General features: G+C 39.9%; 1 protein-coding gene across 1 annotated transcript in view; it reads left to right on the forward strand.

Annotated features, from left to right (window-relative positions):
- Positions 1-19,677, forward strand: part of ZBTB21 (zinc finger and BTB domain containing 21) — a 37,180-nt gene extending 17,503 nt beyond the window's left edge. Inside the window, exons 2-3 of the mRNA XM_074995687.1 lie at positions 10,581-13,909; positions 16,887-19,677. Coding sequence (XP_074851788.1) covers positions 10,594-13,755 — 3,162 coding nt within the window. The 5' untranslated portion in view covers positions 10,581-10,593 and the 3' untranslated portion in view covers positions 13,756-13,909; positions 16,887-19,677. The remainder of the gene's footprint in view (positions 1-10,580; positions 13,910-16,886) is intronic.
- Positions 19,678-19,937: the final 260 nt, after the last annotated feature.

Genomic DNA, 19,937 nt, shown 5'->3' on the forward strand with positions numbered 1-19,937 from the left:
GTACTGAAGGGTGATAAGTAGAGAGAAGGAAACAGGGACTGAGAGTAGGGATGCGGGAGGAAATTTGTAGTGGCTTCGGAACAAGAATGGGAACCAGTGGGTGGGGTATGGAGATGGCAGGGGGAGGCAAATCCTGTTAGAGATCCAAGGTGTGGGAAAACAATTGAGACTGGCTGGACAGAGATTGGACAAAGGACAAGGAAGGTGGTGCGGATTAGGATACTGAATCTGACTGAGAAGAATAATCTGGGGGTAGTTGTGATGAGGGAGACTGAATGTAAGCTGAGATGGGAGACAGAGGACAGATCAGAAAGGAACAATAGGGAAACTGGACTGCCTGTCCAAGGAGAGTGGGCTGAGGATGAATAAAGACTATAGAATGGAAACTAACACTAGCTGATAAGAACTTCGCCTAGGATGAGAGGTGAGGGTAGGGCCAGGAAGAGACTGGAAGGGATGGAGCAGAAATGGTCACACTTGTGGGAAAACAGGTATTTGTCACCTTCCTGGCCCCCAAGTATGGTTTGGGATCTGAGGTGGTGGAGTAGACAAAGGGAAGTGCTGAATTTAATGTCTGGAATTTGAATAGGAGAAATCAGGCACAATGGGATTACTTATTGGATGAAAAATTAATCAGCTTTCAATATTTACAATTTTCTGGCACCTCTGGATAAGTCCAGGACTGAGCTTCAGATCAAAGAGAAGGTTCTGCTCACTCAGCTGCTGTCTGACTCCACAAAACTGCCATCAGCTTCTGTTCATCCTGTGGTCATTCCCTCCTGGTTATCAGCAGTAGTGGCCATAGGTGTCCTATTTGGCCACTCAGGGTCAAGGTCTCTGGAGGCCTCCCACTCTGACTTCCAAAGAGTCCGCCATTCTCTGTTTCTGCTCTGGCTCTTTCTACACGCAAACTAGAGGACTTCCTGCAGAATCTCTCTCCATACTCCAGGAGTCAGGCTTTTTGCACAGGCATAGGGTCCTGTGGGGAAAAACAGCATGTAATTGTAATAAAAGACTGTTTTTCATAATGCATAGACATCAGAGGTTCAAATTAAGGTTGCATGGGCAGTCTTAATTCTGGTATTTCCTAACTTTTGGATCCTTGTTTTAGCCACTTTTCAAATAATAATCTTGTTTAACATAGCTTGTGTGATAATGAATTAACATTAAAACTAAAATGTTTTCAATGTATTGAATACACACACATCACTGAAAACTACTTGATGCCAAGCATGAGCTTTTTGAGCTCATTTGATTATTAGCACTTTTCACCAAGCCAAAAATTACTGCTGATCAGACTTACAAAATAAATTAGGGTTTTTGATTACCTTCATAACAGCAGCTGTAATTTGTGTTAAACACCTTTCAGTAGATGGCAAGCATTGAAATTTTCAATCCAAAGAGAATTTTTCACAAAGTTATGAGCAATTAATAATTATGAGTCACATTTATTATCGCTGAAGTTTTGAAATCTTTAACAGTAGTTGCTAATAGCAGCTGTTACAATAGTTTTCAGTTTTGAAATACACAAATTAAAACTTGACTTTCCATAGCTGTGAGGGAAGGCTCATTCAGAAGGCTGTTCCCTTACAAATGAATTGTGTAATGAAAATGATAGTACTTGCACCTTCCATCTGAAGATCTCAAAAACCTAAAGACAGAGTAAAATCCTTTAGCACATATGGAAAGGGCATAGCATACTCTGCTTTAAATCCATCCTCAGTTCAAAGGAAATCCTGGCCAGTGGGAAGTCTTTGCAAGAGATCTTAACAAGTGGTGCCATTGTCTCCATCAGGGTATTGGCATCCATGACAGGAGCTGACTTCTACAACTTGAAGAGAAAAGAGCGTCTAGGAATCAAGCAGCTCCTGAACCCAAACATACACATTAGCAGTGACTGCCAAAGATCGTGCAATTTTCAGATTGGCCTGTTCAGTCGCATGAGACATTGCAAACCATCTGCATCATAGGCTGCAATTCACCTGTCTCTCTCAGACAAAAGGAAGCCAGCAAAATAAATAAATAAATACAGGTTTTGAAATATTTTAATGGGAGATTTTGGATCTCATGGCAATTCATGTACACTTCAACAGAATTCTTTAAGAACAACTAAGGCATTTTTGGGCACCTACTTCACTCCTTGTTCCACATGAACTTCAAAAGTAATTAAAATAAGCTGTTTTGAGAAGTCTCTTGAAAATACCCTTAATTATATATGCATGCATTTTTCTAATTTTAATATTTCTTAATTTGTAAAACCTATTAGTTGGAGGGATTATTAAAAGGTAGTGCTGACAATGGTATTTCTCATCTTTTCACATGTGCATGCATAATTCCATTAATATTAATTGAAAATACCAATTTATATTTATTGGTGTCAGGAGCTAACTTTTGGCCGAATGGTCGACTACATATGAGTATTTGGGATTGGGGAACGATGAAGTCTCGATTTTGAAACAAGACCACACATTTAATATATATAATGATTTTTCTTTAATTGTAGTAGTCAAATATTTTTCCAAATCTGTTCTCTTTTTTTACCCGACATTTTCTGTCCAGCGGCCTTCTCAGTTGACAACATACAAAAAGTCTTAGAGTGCTTTCCAGAGGACAGACTATAACAGTGAATAATTCATACAGTAATCGTAGTTGAATTCGTATTTCATTAAATTTTTGAGACAGAATCCCTAAACTGAAGGGAATAATAAAAATTTCATTCCAAATTCCTCAAAATCCTTTTCTAAGTAATAGTTCAAATAGCACAACCTGAAGCTTTCTAAATAGATTCAGACTTTCTCCTTACATCCTGAAGGAGACTCTTACATATATAAATTTTGTGTGTGTGTGTGTGAGCGTGAGAGAGAGAGAGTGTGTAAAAAATTACATTACTGGTGATGGTGAAAGCCTCAATTTGTATCTAATCCATGTTGCAGCTTAATATGAGTAGTGTCTATCATAGAACATTTGCATAACAAAATAAAAAATCTTCTCTTGTGCATCTCAAGTGTCCTGGTGAATATTTTAGCCTCAACCACATTAATATGAATAACTTATCACTAATAGGGCAGGTCTACACTAGCGGTGGAAGTTGATCTGAGCTACACAATTTTGAGTTTTGTTAATAGGGTAACTCAAATCAATATACCTGTGATCTATGTACTGCAGGGTCTTGACCACACTCGGTTGACAGGCGAAACTGCAGTGGACCTGATAAATTGACCCCCTGCAGATCAATTTGCTGCACTGTGGATCCTGGCTGTACAGTAAACCCTCGAAATATGTGGCTTCAACTTGCACATAATTCACTTTAACCTGAGTTAAGCGCAACTTGAAGCTGCTCTGCAGCTGCAGGCTAAGAGCCTCTAAGAGAGTGACAGCCATGTGGCTGGGGGAAAGCAGGGAGAAGCAGCCAGGAAACTAACCAGTCCTTGCAGTTAGGAATGTAACTCACGCGTAACTTGGAGTTTTACTGTAATGGAGATGAGCCCCTAGTTTTGGTCACAGGCCACATGTATCACTCACCAAATTTAACTGAGGGCATTTCTACACTACAAACTTCAGTTGAGTTAAGATTGAAGTCATCATCCAGCCATCAAGATAATTAACTCTTGTGTGTGGCCACATCACACTCCTTGTGTCTGTGGACAATATCCTCATTAACAGTACATTGTGTGGGGGAGAACAGCAAGGGGGCTTGCAATGCTTCATGTGACCAAAACATTTTTGCAGGGGTGGGGCTAGAAAGATGATTTCAATGTCCTGTGATGCAGCTTTCTCCTCTTCTTACCCCACTCTCAACTGCAACTTGTATTTCACATCTTTTTTCAAAAGTGTGGCATAGCTGTATATATGCCATTTATCGTAGGGCATGGATCCTGCATAGCTGTACACCAGTGTTGTGAACATTAAAGGCATCACACACCTTATCCTGCAATATTTGCAGAGCCAGGAGAGGAGGCCCTGTGTGAAACATGGTAATGTCCTTCAAGCAGCTCTGCTTGCAAGCATAGAATGAAACAATTACCAGTTCCTGATGAGAGTTGCACAACAGTTGAAAACAGTGGAGCACCATTTCTGGTTCCAAGAAGCAATCACTGATTTCTGGGATGATGATCAGTGGTTGCAGAACTTTCATACTGCACAAGGCCACTTTCCAGGAACTGTGTACAGAGCTCTTCCCCATCCTGCAATATAACAACAATACTAAAATGAGATCTACTGTGCCAGTGGAGGAGTGAGTGGTGATCACTGTGTGGAAGCTTACAACACCTGACTGATAGCAGTTGGTGGGGAATCAATCTGCATTTAGTAAATCCACTGGAAGGGCTGACTGAAGTATGTTGGGCCGTTTATGGCCTTCTGCTAAGAACAGCAGTGATTGTTGGCAGCATGCAGGAAATACTGGTTGTTTTTGCCACAGTGGGGCTATAGCTGGCATGTATATTCCTATCTTGGCAGCAGACTGCCTTGTCAAAGAGCACAAACAGAAACAAGTCCTTTTCAGTGGTGTTGTGAGAGGACTGGTGGATCACCAGAGGTATTTTACTAATCTTAGCATGGGATGGTCAGGGAAGGTGCACCATGTGTTCAGCACTCAGACACACACCGGTTTGTTCAGAAAGCTGCAAATGGGGACTTTCCTTCCGGAATGCCAAAACTATTGGTAATGTTGAAATGCCAGTAATAGTTCTGACAGATGCAGCTTAGCCCTTGTTCTTGTGGCTCATGAAGCCATATGCTGGACACTTGGACAGCAGCAAGGAACAGTTCAACAATAGGCAGAGCAGGTGCAGAATAGTGGTTAAATATGCCTTTGGCTGTTTAAAAGGTGGCTGGCACAGATTCACTTGTTTGACCCTAGGAAGCAAAACAATATTCCCATGGTTGTAGCTATCTGCTGTGTGCTCCCCTCCAAAAAAAAATCTGTGGCAAAGGGTGAGAAGTTTTACACGGGTGAGTGTGGAGGTAGATAGTTGGTCTGCTAATTTTTAGTAGTCAAATACTAGGCAATAAGAAGAGCGTGTCATGGAGCACTCTTTCCCAGGGAAGGTTGGAAACCCAGTTTAGTAATAACCCCCAATAATATATTCTGCTTCTTGAGTTACGCCTTCGCATCCTGTGAACCTTGCTGTGTCTACTTGGTTTCAGTCTTCAGAAAATGCCCTCCCTTCGGGTGGTTTCCCTTTGCTTCCCCTTCCCCCAGGGTCTGACATAATAAAGATAATTTCATTCTCAGGACCTGTAGGTTTTTTCTTTGCAAAAACATACAGGAAGTGAAGAAATCAGGAAAATAATACAACTTGGGATAGTCATTAGAATAACATTTAGAGGGAAACGACACTGTGATATTTTCTATTAAATACAGTGTCCTTGCCTGTCAAAGATCATATTCGTATGTGCACCTTTTATTCCTAGTACCCTCCTCCAGTGTGTGGAGTGGAAGTCCCCACTGGAATGTGAAGGGGGGAATACAATGACAGAGGAATACCATTCTTCAGGTGCTGTAGCTAGAGTGTAACCTCAAGATGTTTGTTGGTAAGGTCTTCTAGATCCCTCAACATGTCTGTTGTGGCAAGGCTAGCCTCACTCCTGGGCTCCAGGCCTGTGTTTAGTCCACTAATCCCACAGCCCGAATACCGTTGTCATTCTTGAGACAGTAGATGGAGAGGGTTGAGATGGTTGTGTGGGGCGGGGAAACTAGGCCCCACCCAGTCATTCCAGGTTCCAGCCCAGGGACCCTGTGTGGCTGCTAGTGTTGGGGGAGGGCTCCCCTCATTATGAACACCACTTCCCCAGACGATTTCTACCCCCTGAACCTCCTCCAGGTAGTGGAGTAGCAGAAGCAGCCTGTTCCCTGCCCTGGTTTGGCTCGTGTGTGATCAGCCTGCTTGGCCTGACACCAAAGCTCAGCACCTCCTGGGCAGGGGCCTTAGCCCCTTTCACCTGAGCCAAGCTCTCCTCTCCTCTGGTGCCTCTAGAAGAATTCACTTCACATTGCTTCTCTCCCCCTGCCTACTGGCCAAGGGTTCTTTTAAAAGCAGGCTTAACTGGGACCAGCTGGCCCAATTGGCTCAGGGCGGCTTCCTCCCTGGCTGTTCACTCTGCTTGTTTGCCTGCCCTGCTTTTCCCTCTTGTTCTTACCCGCTCCCAGCCTTACAGTGTCACACTGTTTATGTGTCCAGATTCCCCAGAATATTCTTCTGTGGGTTGTGCTCCTGCGTTTCTCTCTGGCTTGCCGTGTCCATATCCAATTTTTCAGATGGCGAAATCCTGCATTCTCTCTGCTCAGTGTCAGCTGCCCCAGAAGCATTCATGATTTCATTTAAACACATCACAGTTTGCTTTTGCCTTCTTCTAATCTAAAATAGTCTCTCTGGTGGTGTGGAGGATGAAGGCCTCCATTTCAGCTGAAGAACATGGAACACACAAAGCAATCATTGGCCGTGTCTACACTAGCCAAAAACTTCGAAATGGCCATGCAAATGGCCATGTCGAAGTTTACTAACGAAGCACTGAAATACATATTCAGCGCCTCATTAGCATGCGGGCGGCCATGGCACTTTGAAATTGACGCGACTCGCCACCACGCAGCTTGTCCAGATGGGGCTTCTTTTCGAAAGGACGCTGGCTACTTTGAAGTCCCCTTATTCCCATCTGCTCATAGGAATAAGGGGACTTTGAAGTAGCCGGGGTCCTTTTGAAAAAGAGCCCTGTCTGTACGAGCCACGTCAATTTCGAAGTGCCACAGCTGCCCGCATGCTAATGAGGCACTGAATATGTATTTCAGCCCTTCATTAGTGAACTTCAAAATGGCCATTTGCACGGCCATTTCGAAGTTTTTGGCTACTGTAGACATAGCCATTGTCTGTCAGTCCATAATTAGGATCTAGTGCAAAGTTGATTCTGTAAAAATTGCTTTCCTTATTGCAGTGACATACAAGACTGAATATTCTCATTTGCACAAGATATTCATTGGGTCAGCTTGCTGTACCTGGCATGATGAGTATGGCCCAAGGACATGGGTGCCATATTGTTTGCAGCATTGGGCAGGTAATCCGCAGCAAAAGCACAAGTGGCATTGCCCCCCTGCCTTTTGTAACATGGATGTTGTGTGGTGATCTGCACAAACTTCAAACCTTGGCAGAGGCAGCATGATATAGGGAGTTGCAGTGAGAGTGCACAAGCAAATTTCCTAAATACTCCTCTAGCCATCCCATCTTCCGTTGGTGCTAGCCATGCCCCAAGGCTTGCAGTTTTCAGGCACAACACTGACCCCCTGCTAGTCAGACCCTATCTTGCTCTTAATTTCTTTTAGTCTATGCACCATTTTACTGATTGAAAAAAATACTACCACTTTATCCCATTGGAGTGTTGTGAAGATTAAATTTGTTAGCCTGAAACACTCATGCTATAGTGATCAGCACCACAGAAAAATGTGAGGAAAATTAATAATTTTGTATTCAGTGTAATGTTTGGATGATACACAGTAAATAAAGGAGGAGCCCACATGTTGGATGCTGAAGATTAAAATACTGAATAATTGTCCATTTAGTGAACACTATCTATCCTGTGCACTTGTAACACTGACAGCCAGAACCAAACCTGGGACTTCTGGAGATTAATGCATGAGCTTTTATCACTTTGAGTTGAAAGTCAGATTACTGTCAGCTAAGGATATTGCAGAAACTCATTCTTTCTCTCTAAGTGGTCTAAATGCCACCACATGGGACAGGGAATCACACTCACTAGGTGTGTGGGTTACACACTCAATCAGGAAGAGGTCAAGTGGGGGAAAACAGTATGTGATAAAGTAATTAAACACTGTTCCATAACAGAGGTAGCATGATTCCATCTTTGTGTCCTGGAGCAGTGTGAACAGTGATAGCCAATTTATACATTTTCAGATTAATATTTACCAGTTCTTTCCTTTGAATGTTCACTGTTGTACAAGGATTTGCTGTTTTGTTTAAGGATCTCTGTGGCATGTTAATCCTGGAAAATTTAGGAATAAATAGTATTTGCTGTGGATCTTATCAGTCCAGGAATATTAAAACACAATTGTCTTGTGTTACTTGTTGCTGTCTTCATGATCTCATTTCAATGGTCTTGACTTTGCCCGTTGGATATTAAAGTGATGAGCTTCAGATTTAGAAGTATCTAAAGGAGAGAGTTTCATAGACACTAGTTCTGTACTGAACATAGTTTCAATTCAGTTTAAGAAATTAAATTCTGTTCATGGTATTCGACAGACTGTAGTGTGTGTTTGACCTAGTGCTTATAGGTCTGATTAACCCTATTTCCTGCAGTGTTCTGAAAATCCTATAAATTCATGCCTTACGTGCAGTCAAGGTAGACTCTTTTAAAGGCAATTTGACTGATAATTAAAGGCTAGGAATCACTGACCAGCAAAAACTATCTAGTTGTATGGAAAATAGGTCTTGTCAAACAAAGCCTGATTTAATTACTTGCAGCTGCGAGTTTGGTAGATATAACTGCCTAGATATAATATATTAGACTTACGCAAAGCATTTTCCATGCAGCTGTTCAACATTCCAATTAAAAGATTAGCACTGTAGAGCATTGATAAAGCACATGTTAAATGGATTAAGAACCAGATAATGCCAGATTTCAAAGTAGTCTTTTATAGTGAATCATCACTGGGTGGAGATGGTTCCACATGCTAAGTTCCCTGTAAATTGCATGGCCATATAGCAACCTGTCAAGCACTACACAGGTGCTTAGGGAACCTGCCAGATCGTGACCTACTGCTGCTGGGGTAGAGAGACCTTTCCTCTGACCCTAACCCAGCTCCAGACCTACTAAGGCTAGAGGATAGGTGCCCCCCCCACCCCAGACCTGCTACAGTTGGGGAAAAGACACCTCAATCCCAGGAGAAAGGTGCCTCTCCACGAACCCAAACCAAGCCCTGGCCTGGACCTGCTGCAGTTGTGGAAGGAGCACCTGTGTCGTGGTCGAACCCTCCCCTGGAGCTGTCATGGCAGAGAGGCACTTTCAGTGCTCCCTGTAAGCTGAGCACTTCAGTGGTCCACCAGGAGAAATTCAGGTGCTGCCCAGTTGATTAGCAGAGGGCTCACAGCCACATACACCCAGCAGCATGTGTTTATATGGTGGTGCACAGCTGCCTGCACCTCGGTGCATGTAACAAAATATATTTTGCACACAGATGGCAATAATTAGAGGGAACATCGAACACCTTTCTCCCCCAGCCCAAGTGGTGCTGAAAGGAGTCTTCCCTGTCCGTCACAGCTGTGGGGCAATGTGTACCTCAGACACCTCACCCCAACCCCACCCCAGAGCTATAACCCCAGCCATAGCCCTTACTCCTCCCTCCCCACCACCCGTAACCGTCTACCTTTACCCCTGAGCCTGTCACCCTGGGTCGTACCCTAGAGCCCACACTGCCAGATGTATTTTTTAATTTTGCAATTAAGAGTCATCCTTTTGGTAATTTGACACCCCCAATAATAATTATGTTGCAGGTTTAGTATGGGAGTTCCAGGGTGCTGCTTTGAGTTGCATAGTGGCACACAAGTTATACCTATAGAATGAGGTATTGCATCGCAGAAACCAATCACTCTCAAAAGTTTCGGGGGGTTATAGTGGACAAACAACTCAGCCTGAGCTTCCAGAGTGATTCTGTTTCAAATGTCACCTGAAGATTTGAGCACTACAGCTTCACTGCATTCAACAATAAAGTGAGGACAAACCATGTAGGGACTATGTTCAAAGGGACCAGGGCACCAACTTCATCCATTGCTGGGGGTCAAACCAGGGAGTTAAGCTGGTTGGTTCACTATATTATTGAAGTCATTTGGTTGGGGGAGAGTGGACACTTGAACACCATTTGAAAAATCTGTATTTCTGGGATCATCATGGATACCTGGCCACTCAATTACATGTGTTTATTTTTAGTAATACACTTCCAAAATTGTTAAAGTATACTTTTTTACCTTGCTCTTACATGTAAGCATATGTGAGAGTTAAGTACACCAGTTTTCATCAGAGACAATTAAGCAGTATAAGTTTTGGCTGCCATCTTTTAAAAAGCAACAAAAACCTTGTCTATTCATTTAAAAAGGTACTTTTTTTTGCCTCACATGAGTTACCATTTTGAAAATTAACTCACATTTTAGATCTTTGATTCAGGAATTTAGCAATTTTTAAATGTCTTCACTGAAGTATTTGTAGGCAAGAATTTTCTTCACTCCCAGTCACTCTCAGTCAACTAGGTATTCCTATGTAAAGATCAGGTAGCATATGCTAGCGACATGAAGGGAACATAGCTACTCTCTATAATAATCTTAATGGAGAATGACCATTTAAGATACATTGGAAAAGCAGAATCACAAATTGCCTTTTTCATGCTTGCGTATCTACGGGAGTTGTGGGGTGCAGTTTCCCTTTGATATTTTAATTCATATGCATATCCCCAAAACTTCTTTAAATGTAATGAAGAAAAAGCTGTGACTATAACCAGAAACTAAGCAGTTATATAAGTTTGTTACATTTTAAAAATATATATGAATGAGACCATAAGTATCTTTGTTTTTATTTTTCAGACTAACCCAAGTCATGGAGGGGCTGTTGCATTACATAAACCCAGCACATGCCATTTCTCTCTTAAGTGCTTTGAATGAGGAACGTCTAAAAGGACAACTATGTGATGTTCTCCTTATAGTGGGAGACCAAAAATTTAGAGCTCATAAAAATGTTCTGGCTGCCAGCAGTGAATACTTCCAGACGCTCTTCACAAATAAAGAGAACGAGGCCCAATCAGTGTTTCAGCTTGACTTTTGTGAACCAGATGCTTTTGAGAATGTATTGAACTACATTTACTCTTCGTCTTTGTTTGTAGAAAAAGGCAGTCTTGCAGCTGTTCAAGAATTGGGTTATAGCCTTGGAATTTCCTTTCTTACTAACATAGTTTCCAAGAGTCCTCAAGCTCCTTTTCCAACATGTCCCATTAAAAAAATACTGTTTCAAGAAGATGATGAAAGCAGCTCTCAGAAGAGAAGTGTCATTGTTTGTCAGAGCAGAAATGAAGCACAAGTTAAAAATGTCGGTCAAACACATGATGTAAGCCATAGCTCTAAGCCCTCACACTCCATTGCTGTTAAAACAAACAGTAAACCACAAGTAACAAAACCAATTGAACCACTTCACAGTTCATCATTAAATGATAGGAGGTGGCTAAAAGACAGTCCTGTGAGGTATACCAAACTTCATGAACCTTCTGGAACTGTGGATGACCAAAGTAGAAGTGGCTTGGTGAAGAGGAATGCAGTATTGTCACAAATGTCTTTAGATGAAAAAGAAACTTCATGCGATGAGCCAGGAGTGAGTGGTCAGCTTCTAAGAGGAAAGGCTGCAGAGATGTCATTAAAAAGACCACATCCTCCAATTTTATCTCTTCATGGTTCATCAGAATCTACATTTTTGTTGCGAGAGACGGGCAAAGGAAATAGTCAAGGAGAAGATAGGAATTTGCTATACTACTCCAAGTTAGGACTAGTGGTTCCATCTAGTAGATCTGGTCCTGAAAATCAAAGTATTGACCGGAGTGGCCCACTTGTAAAAAGTCTCCTTCGAAGGTCATTGTCCATGGATAGTCAAGTTCCGATTTATTCATCTTCTATTGAGTTAAAAACTTCACATGGATCATCAGTGACTACTGACTCTCAGGGGAAGACTTTTAATATTCTGTCTCAAAAGTCCTCCTTGAAAGAGTCCTCAGAAAAGGGTGTCCTAGATGACAAGACACCAGTAATACAGCCACACCGCCTTAGGTCCTTTAGTGCCTCTCAGTCGACTGATAGGGAGGTAGCTTCTACTCTAACTGATGTACGAATAAAAACTGAACCGAGCAGCCCACTTTCAGAGCCTTCTGAAATAATAAGAGTTACAGTAGGAGACGCTTCAACATCTGCTAGTAAAGACTTATCATTTAAAACTGAGGATAATAGGGATATGAGTAGACTTCCAGCAAAAAGAAGGTTTCAAGCAGATAGAAGACTGCCGTTTAAAAAATTGAAAGTGAATGAGCATGGTTCTCTTGCGTCAGAAGATAATTTTGAAGAAAATTCAAGTCCCACACGTCTTGATGCTGACTTTCTAGATTCTGATGTCAGTAAAGATGAATACAATGAATTGGAAGAAGTGAGACCAAACAAAAAATTTAAATGCAAACACTGCCTTAAGATTTTTAGATCTACAGCAGGCCTTCACCGCCATGCTAATATGTATCATAATCCAGAGAAACCATATGCTTGTGATATCTGCCACAAGAGATTTCACACAAACTTCAAAGTATGGACTCATTGCCAGACACAACATGGAATTGTGAAGAATCCCTCCCCTGCTTCCAGTTCACATGCTGTCTTGGATGAAAAATTCCAAAGAAAATTAATTGACATTGTGAGAGAGAGAGAGATTAAAAAAGCACTGATTGTTAAACTACGACGTGGCAAACAAGGTTTTCAGGGACAGTCCACTTCACAAGCACAGCAAGTCATCAAAAGGAACTTAAGATCAAGATCCAAAGGAGCCTACATTTGTACCTACTGTGGGAAAGCTTATCGTTTTCTCTCTCAATTTAAACAACACATAAAAATGCATCCAGGGGAAAAACCAATTGGAGGAAATAAGGTTTCTAAGCAAAAAGAGCACATTCATATTGCTAGTCCAGTTGAAAACAAAGAGGTGTATCAATGCCGTCTTTGTAATGCTAAGCTCTCCTCTCTTATTGAACAGGGAAATCATGAGCGACTTTGTAGAAATGCAACAGTTTGTCCTTATTGCAGCCTTAGATTTTCTTCTCCAGAGCTGAAGCATGAACATGAAGGCAAGTGTGAATATAAGAAGCTCACTTGTCTTGAGTGTATGCGCACTTTTAAATCCTCCTTTAGTATCTGGCGTCATCAAGTTGAAGTTCACAATCAAAATACCATGGCCCCAACAGAGAATTTTTCTTTACCTATTCTTGATCACAATGGTGAAATAACTAGTTCTTCAAGATTGCATTCTCAATCAGAATCTCATAAAACGAACCATTTTGTCACAGCAAAGGAAGATGGAGTATTCAGTGATTCTTCAGAACAAATTAATTTTGATTCTGAAGATTCTTCGTGCCTTCCTGAAGATCTGAGTGTTTCCAAACAGTTTAAAATTCACGTCAAAGAAGAACCTGCAGATGATATAGAGGATGAGGTCACTGAAACCAACAGAGAAGCTAAGGAAGTAATTTCTAATAAAAACACTGGCTTGTGGCCTTGTGAAAAGTGTGGAAAAATTTTTACTGTACACAAGCAGTTGGAGCGTCACCAGGAGCTCTTGTGCTCTGTAAAACCATTTATTTGTCATGTGTGCAACAAGGCCTTCCGGACCAACTTCCGTCTGTGGAGCCACTTCCAGTCTCATATGTCACAGGCTGCAGAGGAATCAGTGAATAAAGATCCTGAGGTATGTCCACCAGCTAACTCCCCGTCACCACCACCACTGCCTCCACCCCCACCTCTACCCAAAATCCAGCCTTTAGAGCCTGATAGTCCAACAGGTTTGTCTGAGAGCCCAACTACTACTGAGAAATTATTTGTCCCACAAGAATCAGACACACTCTTTTATCATGCTCCGCCACTTTCAGCAATCACATTCAAAAGACAATATATGTGTAAACTTTGTCACAGGACATTCAAGACTGCATTTAGTCTTTGGAGTCATGAACAGACACACAATTAGCTCGATCAACAACAGGTAGTTTTAAAAAATTGGTTAAATGAAGACCGTTTCCAGGATATTTCAGAAATATGCCATATAAACTAGAAATCTAAGGGGGCAAGAAACATCAAAAATACAGTTGGATTTATGATGCTGCTTGGATTTGAAGATTAAGGTAAACTAACTTTGATGTTAGTAGATAGAAATCTAAATAATTTTAAGTATTGTCTGGGATCTTATCGTGACAGTATAATTTAATTTTATTAACGCTGAAATCCGATCACATCTTGATTGTATGCATGGATCCTCATCCTGTGGTGTCGATATGTATATAAATGTAGAGTAAAAACAAAAAAGGAACAACAATGTGGATTCTAACTGTGAGTTAATAGTATTGCAGCCAACTACGTGTTTTGAGTGAAACAAACACAAGTCCACCATATAAATATTAGCACTGCACTTAAAGTTAGGAAAGAAGTGGATGGAATATTTTTCTTTAGTAATATAGATCTTAGTAATGTTTTAGCAATAACAAATAAACCTCAAGTTTGAGTTACCCTGGCATTTATTGGGAATGAATGTTTGGTATTTTATGGTAATGTGGAATTGTTCTGTTCTTACATAGAACTTGTGCAAAATACAATAGAATCTATGTTCAGCAATATTAATACTTGGGTTTTATATATAAAAGTAGCAGCAAGCCTGTTTCAGCCATTTAAATAACGTTTCTATGGAAGACTCTGGAAAAAAAATTAAGCTGCTTTGGCTACATCTACACGTGCAGCCGACATCAAAATAGTCTATTTCGATGAATAACGTCTACACGTCCTCCAGGGCCGGCAACGTCGATGTTCAACTTCGACGTTGCTCAGCCCAACATCGAAATAGGGGCAGCGAGGGAACGTCTACACGTCAAAGTAGCACACATCGAAATAGGGATGCCAGGCACAGCTGCAGACAGGGTCACAGGGCGGACTCAACAGCCAGCCGCTCCCTTAAAGGGCCCCTCCCAGACACAGTTGCACTAAACAACACAAGATACACAGAGCTGACAACTGGTTGCAGACCCTGTGCCTGCAGCATAGATCCCCAGCTGCCGCAGAAGCAGCCAGAAGCCCTGGGCTAAGGGCTGCTGCCCACGGTGACCATAGAGCCCCGCAGGGGCTGGAGAGAGAGCATCTCTCAACCCCCCAGCTGATGGCCGCCATGGAGGACTCAGCAATTTCGACGTTGCGGGACACGGATCGTCTACACGGTCCCTACTTCGACGTTGAACGTCGAAGTAGGGCGCTATTCCTATCTCCTCATGAGGTTAGCGACTTCGACGTCTCGCCGCCTAACGTCGAAGTTAACTTCGAAATAGTGCCCGACGCGTGTAGACGCGACGGGCGCTATTTCGAAGTTGGTGCTGCTACTTCGAAGTAGCGTGCACGTGTAGACGCAGCTTTTATGTAACACCCCAAAGGCTAATTACTGCAGGTATTTCAATAACTACAAGCATAATATAAAGTAGCACTCATGCGAACTACAGTACTGTTTATAAATATGAGATAACACTGAATGGATGTTAGACAATTCAGTTTTGTTTCCTCTGGTTTGTACTGTTGTGGGTAATTTTAAGTACGATAGAATGTATGAATAGATTACTTTGAATAGCAAAAGTTTGTATAAGGAAGAGATTATGAAATAAACTTGTGTGTGTGGCAGTAAAAGTGGCCATTAGCACAAAGATATGTTTTTTAATTAAATGTAAATATTTACATAAACTCCTGTATAAATGAACAAAATATGTATTTAAATTTTGTATTAAACATACATATCCCATTCAAAGCAGAGGAAAAAGCACCACACTACAATCATTGGGTTTTGTAAATACATTGTATAGAATGTTTGTTACTTTTCCGACATTCTGTTGTTTGTGATACTTTGTTAGAAGTGTTTACTTGGCTTAGTTTAAAATCATGGTAGTAATGGTTAACAATATTTGAAGCTTAGTACTATTCAGTTACTTCTCGTCAGAATTGGAATAGTTAGCATCATTAGTATCTGATGTTTGCCAGAAGCTATTGCAAGGGTCCAGAATTAGTTTTCCATCTCTTTTTGTTAATGTGCTTCTCTCATTTAGGACCTCAGAGTTAAAATCATCTTTCTGTTGCTGGTATGTTAAATTTGAGTGGAAATTGATTAGAGTACACACTGAGAATGTACATGGATGAAATACTTGACAGTCCGTTTTGGATCCAGACCAGTTGCAGATGGGGAAAGGGAAAAAAGTACTGCATTCAATATTGTGTAATTAGGGCCCAGTCCTGCTTTCACTGAAGTCAACAGGAGTTCCGTTGCTGATTTTAGTGTGAGCAGGATCAAGCATTTAATCCTATAAGATTATGATACTATGTTCCTTCAGCATCCAGAATTCCCACAGAACTCTCAAAGAATATAGGTGAAAGCCCAAAAAATAAAAGGTATAGACAACAATATTCTGCAGGACCGGTGGCCCTGATTCAGCAAGGTTGAGCTCTGGGCGCCTTTAAGTTGCTGGAGTAGGCCTGTTGACTTGAGCACGTGCTTTGAGCAAGGTATCTAAGTCCATATTTGCCATCATTTGTTCTGTTTATTTTAAAGCAGCACTTTATTTTCATTAAGAAGTCCTGTTTAAAAAGAGATGGCACAATATGACCCTCAGACTTTCTGCTACCAGCAAACTGCAATAAGTAGCTACAAAGGCTTTTGCTACAGCATGGCGGATAAAAAAAAAAAAAATCTAAAACTGTTACTAAACACACTAACACCTACCCCTAGGTGTTTTGTTGTTTTTTGATTAATCCAAGTAAATTGTGTGAAAATACGATTTAATCAAACATTTTTAGATGAACACTGCGGTTGAAATTGCAGTTATTCTAGATGACCCTGGAGGTCCCTGCTAACCTTATGGTTCTATGAAACAAGATTCCTATGTAACCTTTTATAGGTGATGCTTCTGGATGTGACGCCTTTTAATCCCAGCTAACAAATTTAGTGAAAAAAATAATTTCAGCATACAATGTAAGTTACTCAGCCCTTTTATTAAAGAAAAGCAACATGAAATAAAATGTTAAATATATTTAGCACAACTAAATAATTGTTTTGTGTTTACATTAAATGTCTTTTAGGGGAAGAAACCTATGTGGACAAAATGTGAAAGAAAGGTTTTAAAATGGGTGCCTAAGTTTTCACCATTGATTCCTGAACAAAACAGCATATTTCCTTTTTTAGTTTGTTGACAGTCTGTACCTAGCCTTCTAAGAATGAGTGTAACCTAAGAGAAAAATATGATGACCAATTCACCTATCAAATACTCATAATTTTCAACTGAAGCACTTCTTTGATACATTTTTGGTATAGTAATATTATAAATAACAGACATTTAACAATCTTGTGCTGTATTTTGAAGATATCTTAATTTTTTTCCAAGTGTAATATGTATTGTAAAGAAGCAGAAAAAATGGATAAACCAGGGGGTTTTTGTTTGTTAGATTGTTTTTAAAACTTTGTTTTTAATTTTAAGAATATTCTGTGTTTTTTTAAATCAGTTCCTGTTTGTTGTCCAATAAAGGACTACAGGATCTCTGAATAAAGTTTTAAATATGAGATATTTATACATCAATTCTGGTTTTCTATTAGCTTTTATACGGTATCTTTAAAAGCCCAGAGACAGAAGTGATTATTTTGGAGGATATGGAATAAATATACCACTCATGTAATTTTAATATATGTTAGAAAAGTTAAATTAAGGAATAAAATGTTAGTTACTTGTTTATACAGTAATGGTCTCTTAAAGAATGTCTAGTTTGGCCATACAAGAATAATAGGAAAATTGATACCAAAAAAAAAAGTCTACAGTATATTTTGTTTAGCTTTGCAGACATGTGACTTGGATACTAAAGACCTTGGCTTTTTTGTCTTTTCTTATTTAACAGTTGCAGAAAGTTTGTAAGATTTCTCTCAAATGGTGAGATTGTGAGCTCTTTTTCATGAGGCATGATAAAAACATGCTGATGTTTTAATATATACTTCAGAATTTGTTTCTTGGTTTGTTTTGACCTCCATCCACAAAATTTGACAGAGGCTTATCCTGTTCCAAATTATTTAGTTGGGGTTAGCCCTGCTTTGAGCAGGGAGTTGGACTAGATGACCTCCTGAGATCTCTCTCAACCCCAGTCATCTATGAAGTAAGTCACAATTCCTGTTCATTTTAGTGGAAACAGGATTCGGCCTGTCGCATAAAGTTAGTTCATGCAGATACTGATTCAGCTCAGCACATGCTTAAGTCCCACTGCAGTCATTGGGTCTTAAAACATTAATGTTAAATGTGCTTAAGTGCTGTGCTGCATGGAGGCCATAATAAATCACTCAAAGTAAGCAATGGAAATAATTACATGTTGTGGACTTTCAAATGATAGAAACAAAAATTTTAATGAATGAATGTTCTTCTGGATAAAGCTACATATTCTACAATTTTACCAAAATAGAGGAAGGACATGAAACTATAGTGCTACTCAAATACATTTGTAATTTTTTAAAATAAAACAATAGTTTAACTTCAGAGATTTCATATGTTTTGCCAGTCTCATTTCAGAATACAACTATATAGCTTTACAACCCTCCACTGAATCAAACACACACAGCTGTAGGGGACCAGCTCCTGTATTCCCTCCTTGGGCAAAGCTTCCAGTGACATCAAAGAGGTCTCTTTGCCCAAGCAGGAAGTACAAGTTTCTTCGTATTACATTATACTCTGAGATTTTGCCCAAAATTTCTTTTGATACCAGTTGAGGTTCCTTGTGAGGGACAAGAACAGAATATGGCCCAAAGTCCTTCACACTAGCAGTTATGGTGCAAATATCTGGCATGTGCCTATGAAATTTGGCACATGCCTATATTGTCTGTTTACATTTTCTTACCAGAAGGTATGGATAAAAATCAAAGCAAGATAGATTATTTTATGTTTTAATTAGTGAATCAGTGTTAAAATGTTTATGTTGAACTCAGCCTTGATAGTACTTAGGTTTCTATTTTGTTTTAGGTCCTATTGATTCTTGTTTGTTTAAAATGACTTGTGACAAAAAATTGTACTTGCTGTTGTACATAAAGGGATACTATCAAGATAAGCATGCTGTAGATGTGTTAGTAATACTTGATATGAATAAAACTAATATAATTTTAAGACCCAATGGTTAACATTTAAGATGTGTGGGTGTGAAAATCCCAGATAGGGATATCCTCAAACTTTTGCAGTGTGTCTGAAATTTGGATCTGAGCTTCTGCCTTGGATCCATATTTACTTGATTTATTTTGCTATTCTGTGACAGTTAAAACAGACACAGTTTCCCTTCCTAATTCTGATACACTGGCAAAAATACTGTGTTTGAGTTTCCATCACTATAGCAGAGTGCTGAATTTAAAACACCCTTTTAAAAACATAATATTTGAAAACCTATGGCTACAAAAAACAAAGCCTTCAGAGTCTAACCTTGACAGTATCCCTTTTTTATAAAAACAGGAATAATAGGATCACTTGTGGTGTTCAAAAAAGCTGTCTCCACTTTGTGGAGGTTGGAATAATCCAATATAAGCATGCTAAGTGCAGTATTTTCCAGTTTGAAGTTACATAAAGTCACTTGTCATTTTAAAGTGTTATAGAATTAAGACAAATAAAACCTGTTTTCATAATTCTGTACATCATGTCACCATTGTATATTGGTTCAGTCACATCAGTGTTGGATTTTAATTAATAGGCTTTTACTTTTTTATGACTGAGAATTAATAGGCTAGGATAACTCTTCCTTTAATGTAATGTAAATCCATTGCTGCTTTGTATGACTTTTTCTACTGTGTTTTCTTTACTTAGACTTTTGACTAAGAAATGTTGGAGTCCAATAAACTTACACTTGTTTCTTTTGAGTTGTCTCATATTGGAGTCTTTGGGCAAACTTGCTATTTTATAGTGGGATGGGAATTTTGCTTGCAAAACAGCATGACCATTTATAGCTAATATGATGAAGACTAAAATAGTGTTTTAAGTTTGTTTTTAGTAATTATTTTACTGAAATAGTATAAAGAAAGTGAAATGACATAGGAAATACCCTTTTACATTGTGCTTTGATGATCGGGTTTCCCAAAAGTTCAGCCCTAGCTTAATTAACTATGTTCCCTTTGCAGTC

The sequence above is a fragment of the Carettochelys insculpta genome, chromosome 1 (genome assembly GCF_033958435.1).
Source record: "Carettochelys insculpta isolate YL-2023 chromosome 1, ASM3395843v1, whole genome shotgun sequence".
In the NCBI taxonomy this organism is placed as follows: Eukaryota; Metazoa; Chordata; order Testudines; family Carettochelyidae; genus Carettochelys; species Carettochelys insculpta.